Here is a 12,349-nt window from a genome sequence, read left to right on the forward strand (position 1 = left end):
TATAAAGCACTTTTGTCTAGAGTTTTGTTAACAACCCCTAACTAATACATTAAAGGAAACAATAGCAGAAAACTCATGTTACAAAAGAAACCATTCGATTTTGTTTAAAGTAATGTTCAGTATCATGTCTGGGCCTTTGCAGACTCCTAAAACAATAACAAATGGCTCTTGGAAAGGGCGCAAGCCTAACTGTACTGTAGCATACAGTGTGGGGCAATGGGTCTGCACACTGCAACAATTGCCTAACTTTACTATGTGACAGCATTCTGCCCTCTTGCAAGTAGCACGTCCACACACCGAGTAGCAGCCTAGCAGGTATTACTATTGTGAAATGTGCTTTTTAACACCAAAAATATTTTTGTATTTAGCTAATGTTTATTTAACTCGTAGCGAAACCGCCAGCTAACCCAGCAATAAAAGTTGTGCAAAAACCATGACAAAAGAAAAGCAAACGTTGGCAAATCTGTAGGCTTGGTAGCCAGTGTCCTACCTATTGGCTTTGCTTTGCCATTATTTGTTGTACGAATAGGATTAATCCCCAAGACGAAACCGTCAGCAACTGCGAGTTCAAGGTTTAACAGAATTGCAGTTCTTTCTTTTGCAGCAAATACAAGTTTGAATATTTTGCTTTTTTGTGTTTTTAAAATGTTTCAACCGGAGACAACTTGTTGACTTTGGTCCACGAGGATTTCACAATGGGGGGATGTAGGGTACTGAAAAGGAAAACGGGCTACGCTGCAAAGCAGTCGTTTGTGTTGCCAACCTCTGAATAACTACACGAACGCGAAAAGCCTAGAAAAAGCACGCCCAAAAGTGAAAGACGAAATATTAGTTACTACTTCAAATCATTCTTTTTTCTGCCTCTAATGTTAATCTAACAATTGTTGGGAATAGTCTTTCTACAAATAATTAGTATTAATATTCTTCAGCATTGGATTCTGGAGACTTATAGCGTCGACTCATATTTTAACAAGCGTTTCTAACAGCGGCTCTACTCTTCTGTAGTTCCTGCGGATTTCAGCCTACTCCCGCCCACCTCAAGATGGCCGTCGTGTTACTTTTGGGTTTCGAACATTCGTGTCCTTTGTTTGTTTTCAGTGAAAGTTCTCTGACAGAAACGCCTGAGTAGAAACGGAAGATGTGTTTCTTGGGTGTCAGTGAGCAGGGCGCGTGCTGGGTGGCTTGCGTGTGACGTTTCCTGGCAGAGTTGGGCACAGCTGTCTGCGCTATGCCAAAGTGCCGGTGTCTCTGTTGAGAAAGTTGTGGGGACCTCAGACAAAGCCCCTCAAGGGCCACTGTCCGAGCCCTGGCAACGGCAGACAGAGTTCCAGAAGTTTTCATATATCCGCTGCCGGAGCAGGCTGGATTCTGCCTGCATCGAAGCCTCGTCGCCTCAGAGCTGTATTATTTGGGTCCAGTGGCCGGTAGTGAACCGGAGCCAGGGGGCACTGATCGGGTCCCTCCCGCTGGGCCATCGCCGCGCAGAGTATGGACGGGCTGGGGCGGCCGAGCGCCGACATCCTTAGGAGGAACCCACAGCAGGACTTCGAACTCATCCAGAAGGTGGGCAGCGGAACCTACGGCGATGTGTACAAGGTGAGTGACTTCATGACATCATGATCCGCCAATTCGGGGAGTCCGGCTTAGGGGATCGGAGGGTGGGACCAGCCCTGTCAGTGTAATGGTGCTGGAGACTTAACGAAGTCTGCAGACTGGAGTTTGTTTAGCTTTTAACTGGCGCTGTAGTTTGTGTACTGCTTCCCCTGTAGTGTCGGAGGAAGGCTTTGCACAGGATGTACACGGCCTTTATATTTTAAGTGCAGCGCCTGCAAGTTTAAGCAGATGTGACCACTTTTCCTTTGGTGTCACCCTTTGGTGGCGTCTCGGGCTGTAACCTCCCATGATCGATTTGGCTGTCAAAACACTTCACCTTTTAATTGAATACATCTCTTAAGACAGTTTAGAAAACAAACTGGGTACCCTTTTTGCAGTAGCTACGTTTTCCGTGAGCAGTGTTGGGGAGAGGACGTTGAAAACTGCGTGGCAGGTGTGCAGGGCTATCCTAGACCTTGTTTTTCTATTTGCTTTTCAATTACTTGCACTTTTGCTTTCTCATCTTGATCGCAGAATGCAAATAACAGCCCATTGGATTCGGAATGGAAGAGACCCATAGCGAAGCGTCGTGTGTGCTTAGCCAAATATCACCCTCTGTATAAAAGGACGAATCTGCTGCAGCCAGTTGGGTGGGAGGGGAGTGTTATTATTTTTTTTTAAGCAGATGTACAGTATTAAGGGTTAAAAAACCGATGGCATGTATCCAAAGGCAGGAACGTTTAATAAGAATTGAAGTGAAAAATAGCTGGGCTAGGTTGTGTGTGCGTAAATTGCCGACAGGATGTTGGAATACAAAACTGCTAGAAGCCCCCTCCACACCCCCGCCCACGTCCTTGGTGATACCCTTATTTAGATTTCCATTATTGGTACGGTACAGGCCACAATTTCCAGCATGTTAAAAAGCATGACATGGGGCTATTTGAAGGTTAACCACGCTATCCTTTGGGTGCATCCTATCTGCATTGTTTTCCTTCAACTGACTTTTTTGTTCAGTATACAACATCGAAGTGCCCGTTCTGTTGCAAGTGTGCATTGGCCGTGAACAGATGAAAGTGACATTTAGAATCCGGTGAGGAATTTTGAACTCCATTCCATCACAAACTCATCTGTAATTATGTGAAATTGCTGACATTTCTGGACGAGTTTAGACCTATATAGTAGAGGTGGAATCTCAGAATAAGTATTCGTACACATCAATAGGACCGATGTCCTCTAATGAGAATTGCGTTTTAAGTTTTTTCCTTACTCTTGTCGATGTTTTCTGGCAAGCTTGACATGTTTTACATTATTTATACTGATTTTACGTTTCAACTCGGGGTTTAAGTGTAAATTAATGCTGCTGTTTTGGTTGCTTTCCATTACACACACTAAGCGATCCAAGAAAAGTTAAACATGCTGAAAAGATAAACGTGAATAAGAAAACAAAGTAACGCGCAATATTTTAGGAGGATGCTCACCCAAAATCTTTGAAATATTAATCTAAACAAGTTGACAGTCTCACTAAGATATAGACAATGGTGCTCTTGGGCGAGTCACGGGACCAATTAAAGATAGGTTCAGCGTTTGGATGGCCACTTTGATTAAAAGTTGGCATTTTGTGTCAATTATACTATTGATGGTGTTATTGGGCTTACATAAAAATGTAATTGTAAATGAGCTTACATTGTGTGATTGGTGTCATTTATGGATTGTTGAATTTTGTGTGACTCCACCCTATTGTTATGATTATTAACATGATTATTTTTCTCAAGGAGTGATTCATAGAAACGAATGCATTGAATGAAATTATACTTGTAGCAGCATAAAATGGATGCTCGGGCACTTTTTATGAAAAATATAGGTTGTTCGAGCACTAATTGTGAGATGTTTATGATTGATATATACTTTTTTGAGAGGTTAATGAACTCCAGAAAACGTATGTTTTCACGCTTCATGCAAAAGGTGCGTCTTCATACTCCGCCAGTTAACCACACAATTCTGGACCTTATCTTTTCCGTATAGCTCATTAATATTAAGCAGCGTTAGTAACATTAAGCTGTGGTTTTCACTGAGGTAGTTCCCAGTTATTCTTGTGATGACTTCAGAAAGCACTTTCACAATTGGTATGCTTGATCTCTTTAAGATTCAAAGAAGGTTATTGGATTGACACTATCTGTAATGTCACGCAGTTAAGAGCTGAATCGACCATGGTGGGGTAATGTAGGGTGAGGGGGGCGGGAGGGGGGGGTGGGGGGGTGGAACTGCAGTTTCCAAATTTCTCGGAGTTACAACCATAGCTGGATAAACAAGATCAGCTTCTTAAGCTATATTTGTGAGAAGTTTCATCTAACAACGTATGTAATCCTGTATCTATTTTAGCACATTATTTAAAAAAGTCATATGAGCAGGGTCCCGTCACAGCATACATGGTCTTGTTATATTCATGCAGACAAACTTCAGCAATTGTTTGACACAGTAGAGAAGCAGACTTGTGTCAAACAGTTTACCACTCAATTTCATGTGTAATATACCCGAAGTTCGCAAACATAGTCCAGATGAAGATGGCTCGATGATGTGGAAATGGCACTAAATCAGATCCTTTAATTATATAACTAATAACATGTTTATATACTTTGCATCATAAATGGGGATCGCCATGCAAACATGGGAAGTTCTTCTAGCAAACACAAGGAGATGATGGACGGAGCGCTGAAACATTTCAGACACTCACCTCCAGTCACAGATCTGGGTTTAATCCATCATCATTTTTTAGCTCACTTTGCCACCTCAGATCAGACCCAGCTATATGCAAATCAGTCACAACCCTGTGCCTCATGGGAACTGTCCACCCCGAACTGCCAAGCCAGGTTCTTCTAGCAACCAAACTCCGATAGAACTGTGGAAATATGGATTTTTCTGGTCAGTTATGTCCCCTATCTTGGACCCCAACGGTTTCATGTATAAATCACAAGTACATGTATGTTCCCTCCAGTTCCAGTTATGAAGACGCAAAAACATGTGCGTCCACCGTCAACATGCCCTCTGTCAGATCCGCCATGAATAGGCCGGATATTCCCTTCCTAAGTACGAAAGGCCACCGCCTTTATATGGCTCACTTATGCCATTTTACAGTCCAGGCAAGTAGGCCCTGATTCTGTCATCGAACTCTTCTTGCCTTCTGCCTCTGAAAGCTCCAGTCTGAGCCTGCATCTGTGACCATGAACTTTGTCTCATTCTCTGCGCAGCTCACGAAGCCTGACATCAGCCCATTCTCTGCCAAGAACTGTATTTCACCTTCGAATTATCTGCCTCCCCCTCAGCCGATGCATTCCTGCCTAGTAGTTTAAGTAAACATTCTTCCAGTTACCAAGCAAAAAGGCCCATCTTCTCTGTCCTCATGCAAGTAATTCATAGCCCTGTTACCATGGAATATTCCTACCCCCTCGCATTCAGTGTAGACACTTAGACGCTTGTACACGCACGCACAGTCAGTATAGAATAGATTCTGTCCGAGAGTCCTTCTTTTATGGATAACATAGTTCTTTAAACATAGGATGTTAGATATGATTTGGGATTAGGTTGACTTGACCCCCCAGACTTCTTGTCTCCACATGTAGAGCTAAATGTCAAGTCCCCGTCACCCCCTAGTTACACGTCAATTATACGTCATACTGCTGCGCGCGCATCTATGCCAAGTATTATCTTATAGATCCACCTATGTATTACATCACAACCAATCATGTTCCTTTTTACTCATTATTACACCCATTTTCGGTTACACAGACCAAACGTCAATGTCCTTATCAATTGTTACGCCTACTGTATTCACTTCATTATAATGTATGTACTATAAAAGTTACTTCTTGTCAATAAAGTATGTACTTCACTTCCTGAACCCCCGTGGTGATGGAACTTGAAGCATCCGATTATAATCGATCACCGGAATAAAGCCCATTCCGAAACTCTAATATCACGGATTCTGCCTCTCATTTTACTGAGCTATTTTATAATGTTTCTGTATCAAATTCAGTCCCGGTAAAGGAATTTTTATTTACCACATGATGGCGCCCGAATAGGGACACTTTCTCATCTCACGCGCCGGCGGTGCGTTGCAGGCCCGGTCTCCTGCCACAGCTGGACGGACAATAACGCGTACCAGCAGGATTTCCTGTATCTCCCTCCGGTCAAGCGGGGGCGACTGAGACTGCGATCAACACCCAGACGAGGCGGTGAGAAGTGCGAAGTATCCCGACCAGAGCCTAGCTGAGAGAGCAAGATCCGAGGTATACAGAGACCCACCAGTCCGAAGTCAAGCCCAGTGTCCGACGAGTCGAGTCGAGTCCAGTCCGGTTCAAGTTCAAGTTACTGAGGCCTTCCGTTTCCGAAGCTACCCGGTGAGTACCATTGCTGGGGAGGCATTTCTGACGTGCACATAGGTTGTGCCGGTCAAGACGGGTTTGGGTACACAAATCCGGTCTGCACTGTTTTAGCAGTGTATCTGTACTGTTTAGCAGTATATCAAGTATTCCGAAGTATTCCGAAGTATCTAGTTATTGTCTAGTTATTGTCGAGAATTAAGCTTGGTGATTAGTTATGCAGACGATCATCATTGTTGTTTCAGTTAAAGGTTTAATGTTAAATGTTTAAAGTGTTTAAGTATGTTCTGTATATCGTGGTATGAATGACTGTTCATTATCGTGTTTATTGTATTAAGTCTGTTCAAATTCAAGTATCAGGTCAAAATCAAGTATAAGGTCAGTTCTCAATATGCCGCTCTTTTCGAAATTAAGACAGATCACTACCAGAAAAGGGGTTCTCGAAGAAGCCGTCCCTATTCCTCCTAGGGACACTCCAGGGCACTTTATGTATCACAAACATGGCTTAGACGCTATATTATTTCTTGATTTATGGGTAGACTATACCAAGGGATTACCAGAAAGTCAGAGGTGGCCCACAGCGGGGACCTGGGATGCAGAGTGCATCATGAAAGTCGAGGAAGAGTTATGGAAAAGAAAAGTCAGACAGTCACAGAAAGACGCCGTTGAATTATGGCGTAAAGAATCACATAGACGAACAGAAAAAGCACGTAGACAGGAAGAGAAGAGTAAAGAGAATTCCAATAAAGTTCGAGAGAATCTATTAATTGAGGAAGGTATCCGAGTGAAATCAGAACAAGTAGACAGACAAAGAAATGCCCTTATGAATGGTATGTATCCCCTCCTGGCCGAAGGATTACCTAAGGCTGCTCCAGAAACACCAAAAGACTTGCCAACCCCATTGTTCCCAATAAAGGTACATCCTAAGGGGCATCCTAGAACCGCAGAAGATGTTTTTCTTTCCTCATATTTAGATGACGCAGCTCCCGAGTATGCTAATTCCGCCCCACATAGACCACATACCAGGGAGGTTCAACGCCAAGATCCAGTGCCCGTATCCCTACAGCAACAAATCGAGTCACAAGTTCCGGCAAGCACATCTGTTTCTGTATCCGCTCCTACAGCTACTTCTATGGCTGTGTCCACACCTGTAGTTGCTGTGTCACGTTCGACGAATCCTTTTACACCCGACGCCCCAGATGGGGCCGCGGGAGGAGCTACCAATATCTTTTCTACGCCACCCAGAATAAATAAACTTACTTTTCAAGAGTCAGCGCATTCACGTACACCCAAACTCCTTAGTGCCCGTGCGCTTAAGGAACTTCTTATAGATTGTAGATATGACCCGGTGCCCGGTATAGAGGACGAAATGACCCTAGCATCATTGCGTATCAGACGAGCCGCAGTGTATTTAGCGAAGTTACCAGGAATGACTGCGCATCTAGATAATATATATCATTTTGTCCAAACAGGGCGAGATCCAGAATGTATTTACAGGGCTATGGAATACCAGAAAGTAGAGATACAGGGGGAACTGTTACGTTTCCTCATAAACTGTGTGATCAGAAATCAAGACCGACCGGGGGTAGACCCGGAAGTAATGAAAATTCTTACAAGATGGAGCCAGAATATATCAGAAGGGAGACATGATAAACAAAATTGTATAATAGCCATGTGCCGAAAGATCCGTAAAGAAATAGAACGCCTACACGAAGAGCGATTAGAGGTAGACGAGTTCGAACAAAACGAGGAAGAAGGGTCAGGACTGCCCACAGGACAGTCGGACACCATAGCCTATGTAGGTAGAGGAAGATCTTGTAATAGGAATCAGACTAGATATCATACTGACTCAATACATCCGATATGTCCAGATAATAACAGGAATTTTCAAATACCTACAATTAATATAAGGTCTAACGAGCATTCGTTCCAAACCGCCGACAAACTACTCCGAGAACGAAGGGGTTATCATTTCCTCGATTCTATGGATGAACAAGATTTAGCCAGGGCAGCTGTCCATTGGGTGGACAGTCCCGGAAAATATAGTGATGATACAGTAGTACGCACATTTTTGAATCTTACCCCAGATGAACAAAGGTTAGCTGGGATTTATATGATTCAACAACTCATTATACTATATCGGAGTCAGCATTCGGACCCTGGTCCCTTGCCTGACATACTGACTGAATTACTTATGAATAAATGGAGAGGTCCAGGTACTGAATTAATTAAAGAAATTCTAGAATCAAGAAAGCAGTATATTCTTTTTGTATGTTCAGAACATGTCCCATTGTCCGTCAAGGAAAGAACTACGTATCACATAGATAGACAGAATCCCTTACGAGAAGTGCACCCAATAAAGGGTGAGGACAATCAGTTTAAACGCGTATTTGTATATACGCCCATATCGAAAATAGAATTGTTACAAATGAAGAAAGTGGTACCCAGTCATGACAAAGACCCAGCGGGTTTTCACCGAGAAATTAAAGACATGTTACTCATGGGAGAGTATACCTACCCCGACATTATGACAATATTAAAGGTATTGATGCCTGCTGGCATTTATGAAAAACTCAAGGAAAAAGAGTGGGAGGTGGGAGAACAAAAGATAGAATGGTCAGTGTTAGAAGCTGAAGAAAAGGCCCGAACTGCAAGAGCAGGGCTTGGGGACAAAACTAAGGCATTACCAGGATTACTAGTACAGGTACTGCCACGTTTATTAACTACGAAAAAGGAAGATTGGGGTACAATTTCAGCCTGTAAGCAGAAGCAAGATGAAGACACTAGTGATTACTATGCCCGATTTGAAAAATGCTTTGGTATAAATAGTGGCATAAAAGCAAGTAGCGAATCATACCCACATCTGTTTGTAACAAAATTAGTAGAAAATGCTCTGCCCCCAGTAAAGAATAGAGTATTAAAATTCGAGAGTACCTGGCAAGGTAACACTCCATCACAAATGTTACAAATGTTACAGTACCATCACAATAGAATTAGAGAGGAACAAGAACATGAACACAGACGCATGAAAGACACGAAAATGAAAATGTTAGTTTCCCAGACAGTTCCAGCTGAAGGGCATAAAAGGGGTATGACGCATTCCGATTCAGCAGGACCTGTAAAAGGGACATGCAATTATTGTAAAAAGCCAGGCCATTACGTACACGATTGTCCAGTTTTAAAACATAATATCGCCATAGGTAAAACACAAGAAAGATCACGGCCGCTCAGACAAGATCAGAATGAACAAGGAGCTATGCAGCATGCCCAGGCCATGCCAGCCGCACAACAGCCAATACAGTTTGTGCCAGCTGCACCCCCATTGCCTGTTGCTGCCACACAAACAACAACACGACAAATGTATCAGACCGCACAGTATGAATATCCCGAGTATCAGCGTTACGCATGAACAAGCCTAGAGAGGGAAGTTGACTTACCCCTTATTGAAATCCCAGTAGACCAAGAAGGACCTTATGTACATAGTGAATTATTAGGCCAAGATAGAAAATTTCTACTCGATACAGGGGCAAGTCGAACGACCATAAAACGTAGTGAAGTTCCAGGGGCACCCCTCTCAGGCTCACAGAATATTTCCCTTGGTTTTTCAGGAAAACCTATTGTTAATGAAGTGTCACAACCTCTGCCACTTACGATAGGACCTTTGACCCGAACTACAGATTTATTGCTTACTAAATCATGTCCAGAAAATCTATTAGGAATAAAAACGTTAAAAGCTCTAGGAGCTATTATATGTTGTTCTCCGGAAGGAGTAAGATTGTTTTTACGTGATTTTAAAGGTCACTATGTGTCTAGAGACATGGATCCCCGATTACAGATTTTACCTACACGTCTATGGGCACAAGGCCCTACTGATGTTGGATGCATGAATATTACACCATATCGAGTCACATTAAAGGCAGGAGTGGTGCTACCACGAATGCGACAATACAAGTTACCACCAGATGCTGTAGTGGCTTTACTACAAATCATTGACGAGCTCATTGCCCAAGGAGTAGTTGTGGAAACAGACTCCAATATATGTAATTCACCGATAATACCGATTCTTAAACGAACAGATCCGAAGGCCCCGCCAGTATATCGATTGGTTATTGATCTGCGCGAGTTAAACAAATGCATTGTGCCACAATTCCCTGTGGTCCCAGATATCTCGTCATTACTGACAGCTATTGATTCCGAAGCGACATTCTTCACTGTAATCGATCTCAAGAATGCCTTTTTCAGCGTCCCAATAGATCCGGAAAGCCAATATTTGTTCGGATTTAGTTTAAGTGGACGTAGCTTTAAATTCTCCCGCGCACCTCAAGGATTTACAGAAAGCCCCAGCATCTATAGCCAAGCACTGAAACGAGAACTTGACAGTATCCACATGCCAGTTAACACTGCTCTGCTTCAATACGTCGATGATCTGCTGATCACCGCCCGAAGCGAACCTGAATGTGAAAAAGCATCACTGACAGTTTTACAATTTCTAGCCGAAAAAGGGCACAAGGTGTCCCCTTCTAAGCTGCAATTCTGTGTCCAGCGAGTTATTTATCTTGGACACTCGCTGTCCAAGGAGGGAAGGCAGCTTACACCAGACCGCATTCAGTTAATAGCTAACATGCCAATACCCAAGACACAAAAGGAGGTGCGGGCTTTCATAGGCCTCACTTCATACTGTAGACAGTGGATCCCGCAATATGCATTTCTAGCAAAACCACTCATTCAGTTGACAACACAGGAGGCAGCCACATCGACTGTCCTCCCTTGGACTCAGGAACATACACAAGCTTTTGAAAGCCTAAAGAAAACTTTATGTCAAGCACCTGTTTTAGCAACACCATGTTACAGAAAACAGTTTACACTCTTTGTTACAGAACGCGAAGGTACTGCTTTGTCAGTACTCACACAGGATCAAGCAGGAGCACACAAACCATGTGCTTATTTTTCTAGTACATTAGATCCCGTAGCTCAGGCTTTGCCTGCATGCCTAAAATCAGTAGCAGCAACAGCTTTAGCAATCAGACAAAGCGATGCCATAGTGTTAGGACATCCATTGACAGTTCAAGTACCACACGCAGTAGAGGTTCTTGTAAATAGAACGCAAACACAACACTTGACTATAGCGCGACTTACAGGATACGAGCTTACATTGTTTCAGCCACATATAGAAATCAGACGCTGTAACACATTGAATCCTGCCACACTTTTACCAGTAGTCGGAACAGACCCACTAGCCCACGACTGTATTGAAGTTATTACTATAACGACAAAACCCAGACAAGACTTGACAGATGTCCCATTGTCAGATCCAGACCTGACCTTGTATGTAGATGGTTCATGCATGAGAACAAATACAGGAGAGTTAGTAGCCGCCTACGCAGTCACAACAGATACTGAAGTCATTGAAACTAATCGTATAAATACTTTGTCAGCTCAAGCCGCAGAGCTCATCGCTCTGACACAAGCCTGTATTCAAGCCACGAATAAAAAAGTCAACATATACACTGATTCACGTTATGCATTCGGAGTTGTACATGACTTCGGCGTGCTGTGGCGAGAGAGAGGTTATTTAACTTCCCACGGTGCCCACATTCAGCACGGACCCCTCATTCATGCCTTATTAGATGCAATACATCTACCTACTGCAATATCAATTATGAAATGTAAAGCTCATACGAAAGTTACTGATATCATTTCCCAAGGCAATGATCTAGCCGACAGAACGGCTAAACAGACTGCTCAAACTCAAACTCCCGACATGACAAAGACAATAGTCCCGATGCCGACACATTGTATGACAGTTAAAGATCCTACTCTTGACGTAATTGACATACAGACACATGCTACACCAGACAAAATAAAGAAATGGACTGAATTAGGAGGGATCCAAACGGACCAAGGATGGATGATGAAGGAAAAGTCTGTATGGTTCCTTCCTGATTCAATGGTCCAAGTTATAATTAACACTATACATAGTCCGGCACATCTAGGAGAAAAAGCTATGCTAGACAGCATTCAACACATTTGGTTTAATAAACATTTACGAGCAGCAGCCAAACAAAAGGTCCGTACCTGTATGATCTGTTGCCAGTTCAACCCAGGAAAAAGTGTTCCCGTAGAACAGGGTGGATTTCATCCTCCTGATCACCCTTTTGAAGTCCTACAGATGGATTATATCCAGATGGAACGATGTCGAGGATTCAAATATGTTCTCGTAGTTGTTTGCGCTCTGTCCCGTTGGACGGAGGCATACCCGGTTTCAGATTACACTGCCCCGACTACTGCCAAACAGTTGGTTCGAGAATTCTTCCCACGATACGGTTTACCACGTGCTGTTTACTCAGATAACGGCCAGCCGTTCTCATCCGAATTAATGA

General features: G+C 43.2%; 1 protein-coding gene across 2 annotated transcripts in view; it reads left to right on the plus strand.

Annotated features, from left to right (window-relative positions):
• The first annotated feature begins 1,110 nt into the window (after positions 1 to 1,110).
• Positions 1,111 to 12,349, plus strand: part of MAP4K5 (mitogen-activated protein kinase kinase kinase kinase 5) — a 525,125-nt gene continuing 513,886 nt past the window's right edge. The window contains exon 1 of one of the 2 annotated variants that reach the window (XM_085626992.1): positions 1,111 to 1,596. In XM_085626992.1, the coding sequence (XP_085483118.1) occupies positions 1,489 to 1,596 (108 nt within the window). In that variant the 5' untranslated portion in view covers positions 1,111 to 1,488. The remainder of the gene's footprint in view (positions 1,597 to 12,349) is intronic. The other variant, XM_085626993.1, reaches the window with a different exon arrangement.

Source organism: Triturus cristatus, chromosome 9 (assembly GCF_964204655.1).
Source record: "Triturus cristatus chromosome 9, aTriCri1.1, whole genome shotgun sequence".
Lineage (NCBI taxonomy): Eukaryota > Metazoa > Chordata > Amphibia > Caudata > Salamandridae > Triturus > Triturus cristatus.